This window comes from Plutella xylostella, chromosome 8 (assembly GCF_932276165.1).
Source record: "Plutella xylostella chromosome 8, ilPluXylo3.1, whole genome shotgun sequence".
Classification (NCBI taxonomy): Eukaryota; Metazoa; Arthropoda; class Insecta; order Lepidoptera; family Plutellidae; genus Plutella; species Plutella xylostella.
Window position 1 is genome coordinate 4,524,045 of NC_063988.1, and position 20,530 is coordinate 4,544,574.

The following is a 20,530-nucleotide window of genomic DNA, read 5'->3' on the forward strand; positions in this document are numbered from 1 at the left end:
ATTTTGCACATTTACTCACAATAAATTTTCAAAATTACGCAAGAAATTTTCTTTAAGTCGCCTATACGCTTCTCTGTTTCATTCAGATGTCACTTTTGAACAGATGTCACATTTTTGAGAAAAGTTACTTTTTTGACATGTTTAACTTTTTGACAGATGTCATATTTTTTACAAGTGTCACTTTTTGGACTTAAAGAAAATTTCTTGCGTAGATGTAGGTAGTGTATTGCTGTGGGAGGTCGCCATTTTTAAAATTTATTGTGAGTAAATTTGTAAAAGAATTATTTGAGTTTATTTATTTATTATTAATAATACAATTATGTCATAAATCTTACAACTCAGACATAAACATTTTACTAAGAATTTACATTCAAAAATGTAGCTTAAATAAAAAATAATAGTAAATAATTTTATTTTCCCTTTAATTTGATACATTTTCTAACTGAATTAGTCCTTAGTAATGACATAACAGGAATCTTTCAACTTTCTGAAACAATTGACTAATGAGGTAATTTCCACCCAAGTACCTTTGAAGGCTGTTTTCTGCAAATAAACACCCCATTAAGCAATAGTTTATTTTTATTTTTATGTTATTTTGGAACCTTGCGGAGTTTTTAAAATTAATAAGGGACCATGAGAATATCTAGTTCAATTTTTAATTTCAAGTTGAAAATTCAGAGCAGTGTAGCTCGATGATATGATTTGAACTTACGATATAAAAATAACTAACTAACATTACAGCTATGAAGCTGAAACTTTTATGGTTAAAAGAAAAATTTAAGAGGATGACACAAAAATAAAAAAATATTTTAAAAAGTTATCCAAAAAAAAATTAAAACATAATTGATCCACTGAGGTCGATTTTCGTAGAAAATTAGTTTAAAAAATCATAACTCCTAAACTACTAAAAATTGCTGAACATACATGGGGGTGATTTGGCTACCCCTTGACCTAAGGAATCAAACATTTTCCTTTGGACGTCACTCTTTGGGCCACCCTGTATATAATACAGGTACAATCTATGTTTACATCACTAACGCAAAGTAATGTGGTGTACATAATGAACATTAGTTCTCGTCTGGTAGCTTCCTGTAGGTTCATTAATAAGAGTTACCGACAACTTATGTATGTTAACTGGGTAAATATACAACACGTATTAACGTTATGCAGTTTTCTTGCAAAGTCCCAATAACTTTTTTAGTTTTTAGGTTGTCAGAAAGGGTCATGCCCATATAAATGTTAGCTTTTCCAATTAAAGTCATCCCCAACATTATTACAAATGTTAAGTGTTCCACTTGTTTAATTAAATCCCGAGCTCAGGAAGGGATTACTAATTGCGTAGGGAAATTTCGCATCAAAGACAAAATGTTTCAAAAATTTCATCCACCCATCTTTTTTGAATTAAAATGAGCTCACTGACTTTTTGCATTGTCTCCGGTTCCTTGTAATTTGTGTTATGAATCTCGAAGGTATCTACGAGCGCTAGTACCTAAACGGGAGGCTTATGCTGTAGACAATAATGAAATTTTATAATAGTTAGGTATAATCTAGGTGCAGTTTAGAGCGGTGGGGTAGCTCAGTCGGGTAAGCGCCCACTTCTCACGCCAGAGATGCGGGTTCGAATCCTGGCGCTGACATGTACCAATGAGTTCTTTTCTGAATTTAAGTACAATGTATACCATCGCTCTTACGGTGAAGGAAAACATCGTGAGGAAACCTGCATATCTAGATTTAGCACATCTAGATATGTGAACCCACCAACCCGCAGTGGACCAGCGTGGTGGGAAATGGTCCAAGCTTAGGAAGGCAGTTTAGACCTTGGGGATATGTACAAAGGTTCCATTCGAGAGAGCCAGGTGCAGGTACTGACACCCCCACAGAGAATAGAATAGAATAGAATAGAATAGGTGCAGTTTATCTACTATGCGAATTTTTGACATACTCGTGAGAGGAGAGCCTTTTCCCTATCAGTGAAAGTTGTGCAAATATCGCCATACCAACCAATACCTATAGAATTTTATACCCTTGTCACATCCCAAATCCATGAAAGATAATTTAACACAAATTTGCCTTGATTTTACGAATAACATGAAAGGGTCCTATAATTTTATATTTGCGTGTTCGTATTTAGTAATTTTCAGGGTTCCGTAGTGGTAAAATAAAGATAAGGTATGTATTAGTATAATATTCAAACTTTGATAGATGTACAAAATACGCATTAGAAGACGAAGTGGCGTGAAATCGTATTCACTAATAGTTTTGGAAGAGAATAATGTATTTGAGTTGTTTCATAACACAAAATTTCCTAAACTTGTCTACCTTTTCGCAGAAATAACATAATACGTTCCTTACGACATAAATGAATAAAAAATATATAAGTACTTATTTAACAATACCAGGGTATTAACCACTTACTTAACTCTTTTTTTCGTTGGGCTTTTTGTACCTTTTTTATCCCATAGACACAAAAATTGTCTTTCAATATACCTATTTGAAGATGTTTCCTCGAATTTCCCTGCGACCATTTCTTTTGAATTTGTTTTTATTTTCTTTGTTAGTTGGGCTTTATCGTTTCGTTGGGGAATGTTTCAAAGAGAAACATTTTCTTTGGAAAGAATATCTACTTAGACGTCGGTATAAGTAAGTATTTTGTCCAACAATGAATGAAATTTCACATATTTACTGTTAGTCCTTTTGTGTGACAAGTCTTTGATAATTTTTATACCTGTGTTTATTAACTTATATAGTATTATAATCTTCACACACTTATTGCCCTGTAGATACTTGTTTAGTCTCGGTTACGAAGATGTTTCTTGCTTCACCCGTAGTCATGTAAAAAATAAAGAGTGTTCTACTGCAGTTACGCAATAACGATAACATGCTTCAAACTAAGGGAGTGAGAACTGAGGGATGTAGAGTGGGGGTGGAGTGGTATGATGCCTCTTTAGCCCCTACAAGGATTGTTATACGTTTTGGTTAAGTTTGTAGGGGAAAATGGCTAATGAGATAATATATCAAGTTTCTTTATACCCAAGGTTTTGATCTAATATAAAGTACCTAGTATGTACTACCTACATCATACCTACTACCTTCATCATCGATCCTAATGTTATTTAGTTTCAGTTGAGTATAAAAATGTGAATAAAATAATAAGGTTACAAATTAAGACTACGCCACTACGAGCGTCTACGGCGGCGTAGCAGCAGTTGCTACGAAAAGTTGTAGCAAACGCAAATTTGCAACTTGAGATTGGTGTTTAATTTTCTGTACTTTTGATTTGATTTTTACTGTGTTATTTATTTAATTGATGATCAGGTCGTAGGTACTAAAATATTATAAATGTGACTAGTTGCCAAGTACATTCTACCTACCTACCTTGCTTAACTTACCAGAAATGAAACCGTCTAACCTCACATTAACTCGTGTGCCAATATTTTCCGAAGCACACAATGTAAGTACAAGGTCCCAGAGGATAGTGAATAAATATTCCACAGTCGCTCATCTTTTCATTTTCTTTACTTTATACGCGAGGCCGCTGCTGAGCATTCTTTCATATTTTACGATCGATCGAGCCGACCCACATACTCTGAGACTATGCAGGATTGTGCATAAATCTTCATGGACTTTTTTTTAGTTAAATGAAAAACTCTGTGACGGACTTATGATGCATAATTTATGACAAAGTCATTGGAAAATGCATGTTTATAGCAAGCTCTATGTATCTATCTACGAGTGGAAAAATAACTTGAGCACTCAGGAAAACTATCAATAAATACTCAAGTTAGATCGCATTACTTGAATAAAACAATTCGCAACTAATTTTTACATCTGCTAGCGTGATATATTTGTTTTTTTCAATTTCAATTTCAATCCTTTATTGATAAATTTTACAATTTACACGTCATATTTTAAAGTAATAAAAAGAGGATACAGTATAAAAGTAAAGACTTACAGACGTCACACATTATAATTACAAATCATAGTTACAAAAACAGTTCTTAACTATACAGTAGCTACCTCATTGGCAAATGATACATTAGTGAAAAATTCACTAGTGGAGTAACAGGCCATATCAACCAACAACTTTTTGAGCTTGGCAATGAATACAGCGTCACTCGGGGCAGACTTAATGTCACTAGGCAGAGCGTTGTACACCTTGGGGGCCAGCACGCCCAGCGTCTTGTCGGACTTGGCGAGTCTCCTCGCGGGCGTGCACAGGCGGTGGCGCTGCCTAGTGTTTATGTTGTGAGTGTCACCGATTGTTTGTAAGCTATTAAGATTCCGTCTCGCATACTTCGCTACCTCTAATATATAGAGACATGGCGCAGTTAGTATTTTGTACTTTATAAACAAATCTCTTGCGTGATGGTCCCAGGGAGTCCCAGCAATAATACGAACAGCTCTTTTTTGTTTCTTGAAAATTTTATAGGCATCAGCTGCATCACCCCACACGTCTATTCCATATGTTAGGATGGAGTGGAAGTAGCCGTAGTACGCTTTTTTTAAGTTTTCAAGTGATAAGCTAGGCGTTAGACGTGATAGGGCGAAGCAAGCCGATGCTAGCCGTCCACAGGCGAGGTCAATGTGTGCCGACCAAGTGAGCGCGCTGTCTACCGTGAAGCCCAAGTATTTCACTTGGTCAACTTGTGGGACAGGTTGTCCATTACACATGACATCCAGATCGTGACCTCTCACTCTTCTTAGTTGGAAGTGCATAATGTTAGTTTTCTCCACATTGAGAAGCATCCCATTCGCACCAAACCAATTAGCGAGTGACGCCATTACCTTGGTAATTTTGTCTTTTAGTTCGTGGAATTTGTCTGCCGCAACAATGACACAGCCGTCATCAGCGAATAGGACATATTCGGCTTCGTCCGATGCCGTCGTCAGGTCGTTGACGAGTAGGAGGAATAGATTGTTGCCCATTACAGAGCCCTGTGGCACCGCACTGTCGCCGATATATTCTAGGTCTGATTTAATGTTACGAACACTGGTACATTGCTGACGGTTTTGGAGGAATTCACTGACTATTGAGAAGAAATTGCCTTCAACGCCATACGCCTTAAGTTTCTCTAATAGCAGTGAGTGATTCACCAGTTCAAAGGCACGCGACAAGTCACAAAATATAGCTGCAACCTGCCGGCGCCCCTCCAGGTGACTCATCACTCGAGACAACATGTCACGCGCCGCGTCCACAGTGGACTTGCCGCACTGATACGCGTACTGTTGCTCATTCATGAGCGCGTTGTCTTGCAAGTGTCTCATCAGCCTGTCACTGATCAAACGTTCAAATATCTTGGATGTAATAGGTATTTGTGAAATAGGGCGAAAGTATTTTAGTACGTGCATCTCGCCTTTGCCCTTATATACTGGTTGTACTTTAACTTTTTTAAGGGCATTGGGGTAGAGGCCGGCGGTAAGGCATTTGTTGAATAGTGAGCAGTACAGTGATATTAAAATTGGTGGAAAGTAATCTAAGATTTTGGTGTTCATGTCATTGATATCTTGCGATTGTTTCCGCTTAATAGCTTTTATAGCTTTAGATAATTCAGCTAATGTTATTGGCTCAAGTTTAAACTTCGAAATAGTTTTGTTGTCCAAATAGATGTTTAGGTAACGAATGGCAGATGGAGGGTCAGGCTGCGCACTGGGATTATCGTTGGCTTGTACATAGAACTGGTTGAGGGCGGCGGCCGCGGAGCGCGCGCGCTCGGTGGCGGTGTCGCCGGGGCGGGAGTTGACGAGCACGTCCAGCGGGCCCCCGCCCTTGCGGTCTGCTCGACCTGTCTCAGTAGCTATGACTCGCCACACGCTGCGACACATGTCTGATTGGGTTTGTGAGATCTGATCATTGATAAAGTTACGTCGAACATTGGTTATACTGAGAAAGTAAGATGTTTCAGACTCTAGTAGGTTGTTGGTTATGGTGTTGGTGTTGTCTTACTATATAGGTAAAAAAAAATATTCAGATATTTTTTAGTTTGAAAACAATATATCCTTGCAAACCTTGCATATATTTCAACATACTACCTACTCTCGCTTTGGTGACGGAAAGGGTCTGGCGACGAAGAATCCTTGGAACTTTTCAGCATCATGTCATCATCCCAATAATAGGCGTAGCTGTACTCTGTGAGCATCGTGTCCTTTCCTCCCTAGAGACTTTATATAGAGACTTTTGATAGCTCTAGGGTGTCCCATTATTTTCCTATAATCGCTTTATGGCAGTGAAAGCATTTATTCATCATGGCCCCGAGACAATCCCGTGACTGTGGGAGGGAACGATAAAAATGCGCTGCTTTTCTCTTATTTAAGTATAAAATTCCTGTCGTAAAAATCCATTAGCACGAACTGGAAACTTTTGTTTCTCTTTCTGACGACAACGATTGCATAAACATAGCAAATTATAGGGGAAATCCCGTTTTTACTAGGAATTGAAAAGCAAGTGTTTTTTATGGAGGTGGGTAGGTGAGAAACGGTAATCTATATAAGTTACCGAACTTTTAAGCTAACACAAAAGTTGTTGAGTTGGTTTAAATGAATATTCAGTGTGTTTTTTTTCCTTCAATACATACAAGATAGTTACTAATTGGACTAAGGACTTTTTTTCTGAAACTGAACTTTTCAATTAAACCAGTAAGTAATACATAAATTTGATGATAACTTGGACTTACAATTTCCATATTCACACTCTTGTAGTGTATCCGATGTATGTACATATTTCATGGGTAGGTGAAGGCATAGAATAATACACTAATATTAGTCTATGGTGAAGGTATGCAGTGTAACATTCATTAATGAAGTTCATCGAACACCCTGTATTCCACGGAGGTCGTCGACCCCGGCCGGGTCAGGCACCCGCAGCACATTCTACAATTAACATTTCCACTGCAACTCTATGCAGTTTTAGAATCGTTTTTTTTATTTGTTATGAAAATATGCAATCTAGTCGGGGAAATAAAGTAATTTGAAATGCAATTACTTGTTATTACTGTGTAGTTTGCCGCGAAATGTGATCAATAGCTGGTTTTATAACAACTTCTGTTTATGTTTTGTTTTAATTAAAATTATAATACGTTTACGAAACATCCTTTTTTCATAAATATATTATTATGTATGCTTTGCTTATGCCTTTGTTTTGTTACTGTTTAAGCATCACTCGAGTGCATAGCAGACGTTATGTAGAATATCTACTACCATAGTATTCGTTCCTGTTACATTAAATTCATACATACTCACGACTGTAAACCCCGAAGCGGTAGTCCGAGGTGACTCGCAAGCGAGCCATCCTCTTACCACTTTACATTTAAAAAAATACTTACGTATTATGTCAGATGTAGGTATGTAAGTACTTCTACACACCAAAGATAAAGCTAACACGTCTCGTTTTCTCATACAGGATGCATGTGATAATCAACAATAATCAGTAAGGTTACTCTATACTGGCAAAAAACGACGACGGAGAGCTTTCGTGCAATCGGCACGTTCAATATTTTTATGCCATCATGAGAAAACGGTGCGCGTCGATGATGATGTCTCCTCCGCGGCATCACCAACACCATCCTGCGTGTGATCGCTGACCGGTGGGACTCCCCAATGCTGCGTCATTGGGTGTTACGTCACACCAGTTATGCGTAGGATATATTATTATTTGTAAAATTTGTGTTAAGCATGTATTATTATTATTATTTATTTTACAAACACTACATAGAATAACATAAATTGTTACTAACACTATATGGAATATTTTGGTCTGAAATAAACGATTTATTATTATTATTAATACAACGTGATAGAGCCGTGGCTCGCGCAGCAGCGCTTCGAAACTTTTCGTCAAATAGAGTGAACCCCCAGAACTCAGCATGTTCCCATTAACGGCAACATCGTCTGTCCGTAATCTGGCCGGGTTATGCATGTAATATGAACGATAATTACTGCCTCAATATCGTGAACTGATGTTGTAGAGCACCTACAAAGTTACGTACTTACATGAACAGTGCTGATATTATACAGAGTGTTAAAAAAGGTTATAGTAGATAGAGGGGGACCCAGGGAGTATCTTAACTTCTAAGGGAAAACCAAAAGTTATTAAAAATATTTTTAGTTTTTTTTTTGTCATAATAAAAAATATATACAATTATAAAACTTTATTATATCAAAGACCTGAAAATAGTGACAAGGAAACAATAACGCTGGATATACAAGTCTCTAGCGCGTTATTTTCGCAGCTCATCAAAAGTATATTTCCTCGAAACTGGGGAAGTTTGGGACTTCATAACAAGTTACTGACAATAACGCAGAGTGCGGAGCACGCCTGTTAACAGAGCGGTATACAGGGTGTTAAAATAGGTTATATCAAGCTAAAACATCTGATATTACATTAGATATTTAGAAAATTCGAGTTTTTTTTTTGTTATCAACAGAGTTTTGTTGGTAACGTTACTTAATTTATAACGGGAAGTAGGTACCTAGATTTTTTTTTTCATGAATTTCCAAAACTACTAAGTGCCATAATTTTGGTTTACTATGCCACTATTGCAACACTCTGTATAAATATAATATATTATCGTGCAATCGAATAAATTCTTGTAAGTTCAATCTTGGTTCTGTGAGTGCAAATGATATATATAGGGTCATGTTCAGTACGAATTTCGTGTAGGTATTTAAACAAAATGCTCCTAATTTTACTTGTGTACTTATAAATCAAGGAGCAGGTATACCTGAAGCTTTAATTTAAGTAATCGAGGACTTAAACGTCAATTTGAGACATACTTACGCAGATCGTTGCTCTCACAGAGATTCGTAGCAGTCGATTCGTCCCTGTAATATCATTTGAATAGCATTATTGATTGTGACCCGCACATACGGCATCGCTGTGATACCATGTATACTTTTTGAAATTCACTAAGCTATGCCTAGTTATAAAATAGCAAGATGTAGATTTCTGTGATGACCCACCATCAAATTATCATATTATAACGTTTTTTTGTGATTTTGTTCCATCATTTCAGGAAAATTTGCTTTTCTACTTGAATTTTTTTATTTACGTTACGCTTTAAGGGTAGGTGATTGTCGAATTAATACGTCAGGAATGGCTGTTATTGTTGTAACTGCGGTTTTTTACTACTTATATAAGTACCAAGTTACAAAATAAATCCTGTGAAAAAGTCACTTCATTACAAACAGCAATGACTATAACGATATTATTATGGCTTTGGCGTTCATACCTGTTTCGCGCTTGCCGTATCTAATTGAAACGTCAGTCCGCATGACGGCACAATCCCTTTTGATTCATTTTCGTAGCTTTTTCTAAATTCCAAATCTGTTTACATTGATTTATATTAGGGATTCGTAGCTGGAAATTACGTTTCATTGTGTTTGGGCAACCTGTGATTGACCATTATTGTACGTGTGTAGGCCCATTGTACATATAAGCAATTGCAAAGTACAGGAAACCTCTTCATTGAATCACCTCTACGAAGTAAACCGTTTCGTAGTTTTCATTGAATGCTGTTATTTTCGCTCTTGTTCGTTTGATTCACTCTTTGTCTCTTAGGAATATTAGCTATCGTTTACACTAACATCACGAAATATTGCTCAGTATTCGTTTGCTGTAAATCGACCTCTAAATATTAGATACATTGCCTTTTTGTACAGTTTTTATTTTTAAGTTTTATTTTGTACCTATTGTTTCTGTTTTTGGTGCAAATAAAGAGGGCTGTAATTGTAATTGTACATTCAAAGCAACATTTCTAAAAACTGTCACCATAATTTTCATGCAATATAGGTACGTTTTTATTTATTGAACAAGCTTAATGTACCAAAAAACGGTTTGCTTTTCCAAATAAAAAGATTTTCACCTGTTCAGTGAAACGGAATGTAGCGGCGCGTCCTTTCAATTTGCCTAATTGAGCGACCCCACGGTAAAGAGGATTGAATCATCGCCACAAACACATACCTACTCATATGGTTTACTCGCTTATTTATACAGGGTCTTGTTTTTTGGCTATAGATGAGATCGTTGGGATGTTTTTCAACTTTGGAACCTAAGTTCAAAATGCCAACGTTATTGAGATACCAAATTTTTTCTACTTTTACAATAAGTTTGGTCGATTCATGTGCCGAACACTCTGTATATAAGCACTAGTAAATTTATAGACAGTTTAAATTATGTAACTATGATAAATTTTTTGCACAAAACTTTTCAGTATCCCTCTAGCATGTTAAGTGTGTATTATATGTAACTATTAACTTTAAGGTAAGCGTCCACCTTTCGGCATCGTACGCAACGGACGCATCGCATTCAGGATTCTTTGTGTAGAAATTCACAATTGCGCCCACTTCGTTGGCATCGCCGACGCCGTTTCTCCATACATTTATGACAATCCGTTTGGTGTGATATGGACGAGACGCTTAGCTTTATGCCAACATAATGATCTCGATCAACATCAAACTAAATAAACACATACCTATCGATGTTGTACGTCCGTAAAGTATTTACGGACATCATCGATACGTGTCGGCATGTTTCAGTGCCTCCCCAAGTTTGAACACTACACTTACAAATGGCGGTGATAATCAATACACTCCGGTGTGTGGGCGAGCACGCACTCCTCACCCTCAAGCCAAGTACCTAAGTTACTGTCAGTTTCACACATGAGAACGTCAAGCAAAATCACTTATTATTACGCATTATTTATACGCACGCAAGAAAAAGTAAAAGTTGCCCTAAAAAAATTTAGACACTAAAAATATCCTCAATTTACGTTTTCAGTTTACCATATTTAATATTATTGGTAAGTACTTCAATATTGTAGACGGCGCGCCATCATTAATAGCTTAATGATGCCACTTAGGAGTAATTTGGTGATATTGTCACTAGAAATTTTTCGTTGCTTGTTACTCTTTAGTAAACTTTAGTATGCCACAACGACTTTTTTCGCAGTTGTTGTTACAATGAAATTCATTCACTATTTTGGATGTTAGGCTCTAATAATTAGATTATTCTATTCTATTTTATATTGTATTCTAATCTTCTAAAACGCCTAAAATTTTACTGATAGCACCATGCAGGTTTATTTTAATAGTTTACTAAAATACAAGTACGTATTAGGCAGGAGAATGAAGTAGGTAAGCAACCTCCTAGAGTAATAATTCCTAGTGTTTTAGCTCCACTGAGCTCATCCCGTATCCAATATCGCGTCATCCGTTGCATCTTTATTTACCAAGATATTAGTATTCAGGCGAGACGCGTAATACTGCACGCCTGTACGTATCTCCATTAGTCCACAATGGCGTCAGTCGGGAAATAATACTGAGATATGAGGGGAAATGGAAACAACTGCTCTGCTTGGATTAGGTATTGTTTGTTTTGTTTTGTTCTTGTATCTGGGTTAAGGCTAGCGAACATACTTAAGCACAGCTTATAACTACTTTAATTGCCGCAGTTCCTCCATATTTTTTCACAGAATTTTCGTAAGTAGCTAAGAGTTAAATTATTAAGGGTTATTTAACAATATGAGTTTATACTGTAGTTACACTCACGAGCAATGAAAAAGTTTCACCTGCCGTCGACGTTCTACATGTCACAGGAACATTTTTATTGCTCGTCAGTGTATTTAAACCTGATGCTTTTTAGGGGTACAATCATAATCATTCCCATACAATTTAGTTGAAGCTTAACACCGGCCGAAAATATAGCCTATTCAAAATGATAGTTAAAGCTAGAGCTGCAAACTTGTGCTATTTATAAGACATTTATAACAGCAGTGAAGGCGGCGGTGCCGGGCAAGTTTCACCCGTAAATATCCAAGGATAATTCACATCACCTGCTCGCACCCTCAATTTTGCCCAAGTGGATTAAATTTAATTATTTAAAGTTTATGCCATTAATAAGATTACATGGCTAATTGTTGGCTGGGCGCATTGGGCGGAAGCTGTGATAGAACCGTGATTGTTTTGTTGTCAATTAGGCCCAACGAAGGTATATTTTGTACTGTTCTTTTCATCCTTATATCCTTACCTCTATGACATGCGCATATTGCGCTCTCGTATCTAAACGATTTCTTTATTCTTGGAAAAAAAATATACCTACTATTTTTGATAATATTTTTTCGTTCACGTGGATGGTGGATTATGTAGTGTTACGAGTATATCGGTCTCACAGTTACGTCACAGTGTCGTTACCAAAAAATAATCAATTAATTTTATACCTAGTTTAGGTTGCTTTTTTAAACTAATATGACGAAAACTAATATTGCATGCGATCATAAAATACAGAATTATGTGAGAGATAGTTAAATATACTTAAAACCATCAGAAAGCTTTTAAAATGTACATGCAAAAGGTGTAATGTGGACACAGTAAAACGAACGGACAAATTTTTATTGACGAATTTCCTGAGTTCCCTTTGCACGGCGTTTTTATTGTCGTAATGTGTTTAATTAATGATCGTATTGTTTAATAATTGTTGTTTTTACCTTTTGTTTTTCAGTATTAAAATGTAGCTTAGAGCTATTATTATTTCTTCACTTATATGTCAGTTTTTATACTTATACAGGGTGTTGCAAAAAGGGTATACTAAGCCGAAACCAGCATGTGCAGCATGTTATATCTAAGCCCGACACTGAAATCAGAATTTCAAATTTCGTGAAAAAAATAAATCATGCTCCATAGTAAAAATGACGTGACCAACTAAGTTTCTATGGAAATTGTTTTTTCACGAATTTTGCCATTCTGATTTCAGTTTCGGGCTTAGATATAACATGCTGCACATGCCGGTTTCAGCTTAGTATACCCTTTTTGCAACACCATGTATTTACTTATATTCCTCTACTTCCTTTGCAAGAGTTTTGAAATATCTCTGAAAACGTTTTAATTAAGGCATGAAGTATTCAAAGGCTGTAATAACGAGGCACAGACACATTATAGAGGAGGTAAAGTAAGCTTCAGTATATTTCAAGACTATCAAATGACCAGAGGTGACGTAAATAATGAGGTGATCAGTTATATGCATCCTACAACAAATCCGCCCTAAAGCCTAAAGGACATTATTAAAGCTAATACGTAGGAATACCAAAACATAATGTAAGAATTATACGACCCTGGTAACATTATGCCTCGCGGCCCTCGCGGGGTAGGCAGAGATGTGTGCTGACTGAAACCTTCAATACAAAATGATGACGATTATAAAAAAGTAACTGACGATAAATAATAAATGATTTTATGCTGCAACTCCGTAACTATACGATGCAGCAACTCCGCAACTACACTTCGTACGTTCAAGTTTGGTTTATTTCGTGATGCTTCCTGTTTTGACGAAAAGACGAGAAAACATAGCCCGTACCTTCCTACACAATTTACTTTAGTAAGAACCTGTGATATAAAACTTTTATGAATGTTTACATAAACAAGGTATACCTATAAGGACTAGAAAAGTCATTGTATAGCGTTTGTCACCGATACGATAAGAAACAAAAGAAGCTCAACCTAATATCTAGTAATTTCAGATAAAATAATATAATATATTGCGCAATTCAAATGTTCCCAAGTTCATTTCAGCTAAATTTAATCCTCAGTCTGCTGTAGTTAGCCCTTGTTAAAGGATAGCCCTAATTCTTCTTTTAGATGTCACCCTGAGGCCTTTTTATGCAAATCGTATTGGACGTGCCCAGATTTGTAACGACAAGACATCAAATTAGTCTTATGTATTTTTTGGCAAGTAGGTAATCTAATTTATGTTTAAGTACGGGTCGATAAAAGTTTTAAAATCATATCAAAGTAATGGTAGTCGCCGGTGCATAGTGATTGAAACTGTAAATGCGCCGATAGAACATTCTGTACCCAGTACAGATTTGAGCAAAATTTTGTGCGTAAAATTTACAAAAACAATAAGCTTTGCATTTTAATATAAATTGAGCTGGAAAACAGCACCGGTTTTCATTGCATATTAATAATGGGACAGCATTATTTCTTAAATAATGAAATAACAACATGAGATTTAACAAAATTAAATTTAAAATTCAGCATGTAGTTAATAAAGTCTCATTACCAACCGTCCATTGCGATAAAATGACCTCATTTGTGGCAAACGACAGATTCATAAAAACACAATCTGTATGTTTGTTTTCAGGAAATAATATTATTATGATATGCATGCGTTACCGTGACAGAAATTCAACGTATCAAAAATGATAGCAATTAATGTTATTGATGACTGTTTACTTTTCAACCTCATGTTACCCTAGATTTGTTTATTGAAATTGTTTTACTATGCTAGTAATAAACATAACAATAATGTCAAGCACATTTAATTTTCCAAGTCGCTATTTCAGAAACAGATAAAAATTTATTAAAAATGTATCCGAAGAAGCTATGAAATAAACAAGATTCGCTGAAACGACGTCAATAGAGCGCAAATCTAATAAAAAAGTAAGTAGATGAGTCTCTCTTACGCAGCTGGAATTTTAATCAATTTTGCGGCCAATAACTGAACCGTGGGGCGGCGAGGAGTGAGCGGCATCTCAAATTACTGCCTTAAACTGTTTGCTCGGACTATCGGTACTCATGGTCTAAACCAGGGCGAGGACAGAGCCTCAAAAAAGTTCTTCATCTTACCAATTTACATAAAAGGGTCGACTGTGTAAAAAAGTTATGACTAGGTTCGTTTAGCAAAACGGGTTTCGTAACCTGTAATTCGTTTTTTTACCAAAAAACGAATTCTCACGTTCAATTTACGAATAATTATTTTCATAATTTATGCGTATTTTAAATATGTTTAATGTGGTCGGTTTCTTTCAAATGTTTACAGAGGGTGGTAGCACGAGGGCTCGAAGCCTTTGGAAAAGAACTATCATGAATAGGGACGGCAAAAGACAAGACCTTTTGTGGTGGCGCAATGCCGCGGGCAAGCGGCCTGAATAATGAGTTTCACAAGTATTTTGACAAAATGTTATTACTGTTACTTGGCAGGCAATTTCAGAATGCCCCCAGTCGCTTCTCTGTGGTCTCGCAATTAGCTGCTACAGCTACAATCATAATTTTTCTTTATTTAAAATCTGTCTTTTTAGGGTTCTGTATTAATTGGATTTTAACGGGCTTATAATTAAGGCTATATAGCGGGGCTTTGAGTACGTAGTTTATGCGATCACCTAAGTTATCATTCTAATCACCATAAATTTATGAATTCACATAAGTAAACGAAGGTATATTTAATTTTGTTTCAATTATATATTTGTATCTATCTAAAATCTTGTATTCGATTCAATTACTAAAAACTTGTATACATTTTTAATGAGTCCTAAAGTCCTAATACTGTTATAGTTTTCAATCCGTTGGCGTCTCATCTGCCTACCTGAAAGGTTTTATATCGTGCGGAGTTCCGTGGATAAGTTTTCATGTTCTTCTCTAGAATCAAATTTATTATGTAAACCAAATATTATGCTCTTTTTTTATTTTAATCCGCGGTTAAGATGTGTGATCAACAGACGGAGTGGTTCTCACAGACATAAATAATGTTATGTAGGTAGATGGAAATGAAACATAATATTTTAGGCGGAATTATCATGACAGCATCATATCAACATAGGTGCTGGCCTTTTCACATTCTACAAAGCTCCATAAACCCCTGTCATTTTGGGTACATTCAGGGACAATGACAATAGACGTAGAATTCAAAGGCTTTATAGCAGGCAATTTTGTGTGCAGGTTTTTGAATTGCCCCCTTTATCATCAATAAATACCGAGCTATTGTTTCAGCGCAGGCCCGGTAAATACAATGCTCATTCTTTCACAATCAAAACCGCAATCGGATTGAAAAATACACTCGAGAGCAACGAAAAAGTTCCACTCACAAATGCTAAATGGCCCCAACTTTTCAAACATATTACATGTGATCAAAATATTTCCGTGTTTAGTTGGTAATATTCTGATGCTTTGTTAAATGTACTTCAATGTTGCACTGTAGGCTAGACTTTTTCTTTTAAGAGTAATTTGGTGCTATTGTCACTCGAAATTTTTTATTTCTCGTGAATGTACTTCCTGTACAGGTAAATACATTAGAGCCAGAGAATTTACAAATTGTGTGCAAACTTAGCGTTGTGGCATTCTACCTAGTATTCTAATCGAGATCTCCTGTACGAGATAGATTAGTATGTCTGGAGGATTTTTTCCCTGAACGTCGCTTCCCATAATGTCGCTCCTCAACAGACGTCTTACCTGCATTCCCATTACATCGCTCTTCATCTTACTGTTAGTCCCAGAATGTCGCGCTAACTTGTGGTACAGTCATGGTTAGTCTTTTTCAAACAATATTTTTTAAGATTGCTTAAAATTGTTTTTAAGTTTTTGCAACACCCTGTATATATTTTATACAGGGTGTTGCAAAAAGGGTAATACTACAAAATTCGTGAAAAAAAAAGTTCATTTTCCATAGAAACTTAGTTGACGTGACTTCTTACTATGGAGAATGACTTTTTTTTCGCAAATTTTGAAATTCTGATTTCCTCTGTGATGTTTTGATAAGTAAGTATACCTATATAATATGTATACAGTATTTAAAATATAAAATAAGAGATCAATTGCGTTATTTATTTGTTTTGTATTTCTAATTATTATACATTTTTTTTAATTCTGACTCTGACAGTACTGATTCTAACCATAAATGTGGCGCGGTGTGCCGGGAACCACTGTGAAGCGAGGAGCGAGGTATTGGGAATTGAGGTAAAACGCAAAGCGACATTATGGGAAGCGACGTTAAGGGAAAAATTCGTCTGGAGATGTCACCGCGCTGTCGAGCTTTCAACATGCTCTCTACATGAAATCAGATTAGATAAATTGAGTGTTTCTAGCGGTGAACAAATATCCTTGTAGGTAAGATTGTACCTAGTAGGTACTTTATGACAGTTGTGATTTTGTGCTAGCATTTTTTATACTTAGTACGGCAAAAGATAATGTTTGGTCAAAACATAATATCCGGTTTTTTGTCAATAACCTGAGTAATTAAACTAAGTAATTAATCATGTTTTATTACCATTATAATGCAATAGTACAGGACACCTTAAATTAATAATATAATGAAAATATATTTAGGTTAACCGTTGCAACGCGCGTTAACCGTTGCAACCGTTGCTACCAATGCGTTGGTAGCCAGTAGATTGTGTCGGCTGTTTGAATTACACAATGCAAATAAGTACATTTAACATCAATTAGCCCCGATAATGGCTTTTTAATTAAATATTCATAGTTGGCTGAGAATTTACTATTAAATGGGTAATTGCATTTCGTTTTGCGTTCTATCCAATATAGCATCCAAAATGTTCTTTCCTCCATATTGATGCTAAGTTAATTTCATTACACATCTAAAGATATTCTAACTAGTCTTGCTGTACTACCTAAGGAAAGTTAAACTCTTTAACTGATAGCCAAGAAAAATCTAACCATGATATCTCTTTGTTTCAGATTAAAAAAACGACCCAATCCGAGATACTTCCCAAGCTGTCACTCGGAGGCACTCGAACGAAATAGAAAACCATCAAACTGGAAAAGATAAACTCACCTTCAACGCCTCACCATAAATCTAAACCTTATTGCTTTCAATATAGGTCTATATCAAGTGAAAAAAGAAACATCGGTGGAAACGGCAAAGGTCTACAGTGTTATTTGAAAATATTCTTTGCTCCGTGTTATTAAGACTTGTGTGGTTGTGCTCTCAAATATAAGTCTTAGTGGGAGGAGTTAAAGTGGTGATAAGTGTGAATCTTGGTGAGGTGACAAGGGAGCGACAGGTGTCGGCGGGGGGGATGGCAGCGGCGGGGGAGGGGGGGTAGCATGTCAGGTGCTGCCACCGCGGCCTGATGGCACTAGTGCGCCGGATACTAGGCGACGCCCAGGTACATAACTCTATATTTATATACCTACTTATGTATAAGTAGTTACTTATGACCACGGTTACACTTGCGTACTCTATTGTTTGATAAAACAACAACAAAAAATTTGCTTTTAGTTGAATAACATAAGTACAATATGAAATTTAATTCTAGAGATATTTTCAGGTTATTCTAACTTTTATTTATGTAAGCAAGTGTATAATTTAATTTATTATTGTAAAGTACAGAATAATAAATGAATTTTTAGGCTTATTTTAGAACGCTATTAAAATAAGCTTGTAATAGCATTTTAAGCAAAGATATCTAAAGGTCAAACTCTAAATAAAACTTTCGCCTTCATACCTTGAAGGTAACTTTCTTTTATTACGTGAAGATGTAATTAAATAACTTTCTACATTACTGTCTACAGGAAATATAATTAATCGCCATACTTGCCCTTTAAAGATATATTCTTAATACGGAAGTTACTTTTGTCCTTTAACCTTTTGCGTCCCCTAGCCGCGATATCGTGAAGACAAGATTTTATTGTGTTTGATTACCCGATATACACGGGGTTAAAGAGTATATTATGAATAAAGTAAAACAAGTTAATTACGTTAACATATTATAATATATTATTATAATTATTTCCTTTCAAAATTTAAAGTTAATTAACCTCTGAAACGGAAGGTACTTAAATCTGACCACAGTATCGGATACCTGCCATAACTGTCAGTTGATTTCACACTTGCACTAGCAACCCGCACATGTGATTATATCCACATAAAACGAAACTATAATGATCATAGCGACCGGATATTACTGCCTTCAATTACAAAGTTGTAGGGAAATCAGGCGCGCCGGGAAATCTAGGGGATAGAGTTGGAACTGATCATAAAAAAATTGGTGATCAGTCAGGAATTGTCAATAGGTAGTGTCAATGTCAACTACACTCGTGAGCAATAAACAAGTTCCAGTTACATATCACCAAATTACTCCTACACAGAAAAGGCTAGCATCTGTAATATTGAACTACAGGGCATCAGCTAATTGTGCTGTGTGAAAATTGATATTGGATGTGATAGGAATTGATAGGATGGAAAATGCATTTCCACCGAAAAACCATTAACGCTTCGGCTAAAATAGGTAATAGATATAGGAACTTTTTCAACAGGTCAGCATATTTAAAATGTGACTAAATTTTGTACATCTACAGGCATGATCCGTTGTGAATCTACCAAAACGGTATAAATGGTTACGTGGCTGTTAGGGTGCTTTTCCACCAGAGATGTGCTATGCTTCGATGCTATGGATGCGTTTGATATCCACCAATCATATTATTGGTTAATCATAGCTTAGCACTGGTGGAAACGGATTCAACTAAGATATGTTTTTTGTATGGAATGATGCGTGCTATGGATGTGTGCTATGGATGCGTGCTATGGATATGTGCTATGGACCATCGCGAGTGGTGTAGCTATGGCGCCGCCGCCCCCGTCGTTTCCCTACTATCGATACATAGCATAGCTCGAGATGCGCATCTTTCTCGCACAGCTACTTTGCGGCGGCGCATCTTCGTAGCGCATCTTCCTCGCACAGCTACCTAGCGTAGTATTGGTGGAAACGGTCACATATTTTCGTAGCGTAGATATCACATCTTCGCAGCATAGCTGCATAGCACATCTCTGGTGGAAAAGCACCCTTAAACTTAACGAGTATTACACGAATTGGTAGCAGGTGAATTAACCAAATAGGGGGGATCGCTTAGATATATGAGACTAGATAGCACTTCGCTTGATGACCATTTACAATAATCGTTTGCGCTACAATCTATGTATTTAACTCTATTTCCTGTTACCTATATTGTAGGCACTAGAATAAAGATGTATTGCAATGAGCATCTTAATTAAAAGGTCGTGTATGACTACCTCCTGAAAAAAACCACTAGGTACATGATTTACTGATCAAACTGAACACTTTTTCCAAGAAACGGACCCCCGGGAATTTGAAAGAAGTGTTGAATATTACTAAACCATAATTATTTATAGGTATTGATAAACTCTTTATTGTAAATAAAGAAAAAGTTAAAAAATTAGACATAAAAGTAATGAATGTGTACAAAGGCGGGCTTATTTGCCAATAAGCAACTTATTCCAACCTACCTTATTATATAAATGCTTAAGTAAAATCATACATAAATCCACGTCCATGGAGTCTAAAAACTCAAAAAAGTACCTCGTAAACCTAAAGTAAATGTCTCATAAAGCCAACTAAACAGCTATAACATAAAAATAGATGAACCATACCGTACAATATTTATTATTATAAGGGTCAAAACAACTCACTTTATGCAAACAGGAAAGCTACGGAATCTCGACTTAATGTTTAGCGAACCGTAATACAGTTGAGAAAGGTTATAGAGTTGTACTATACTCCCCGTGGGGTTTAGTCTACCTTTCTTAACAGAACAATAATACAGTATGTAGATAGGTTTATAGATACATAGTAGTAAATATAGTAAGATAATCCATTAAAATTTGTAACAAGTATCAGTGAACATTGCAAATTGCATTAATATTTTAGCGGGTCCTATGGGTCGGCTTTAACCAGTTTTGACTAAACCATAGGTGGTCGATGTCGCAGTCAAAAATGGCTATATTCAGCTTTAT

At 36.1% G+C, this 20,530-nt stretch overlaps 1 protein-coding gene across 1 annotated transcript in view; it reads left to right on the forward strand.

Annotated features, from left to right (window-relative positions):
- LOC125488867 overlaps positions 1-20,530 on the forward strand; it is a 77,769-nt gene that overhangs the window by 56,182 nt on the left and 1,057 nt on the right. The window contains exon 2 of the mRNA XM_048622547.1: positions 17,455-17,885. Coding sequence (XP_048478504.1) covers positions 17,850-17,885 — 36 coding nt within the window. The 5' untranslated portion in view covers positions 17,455-17,849. The remainder of the gene's footprint in view (positions 1-17,454; positions 17,886-20,530) is intronic.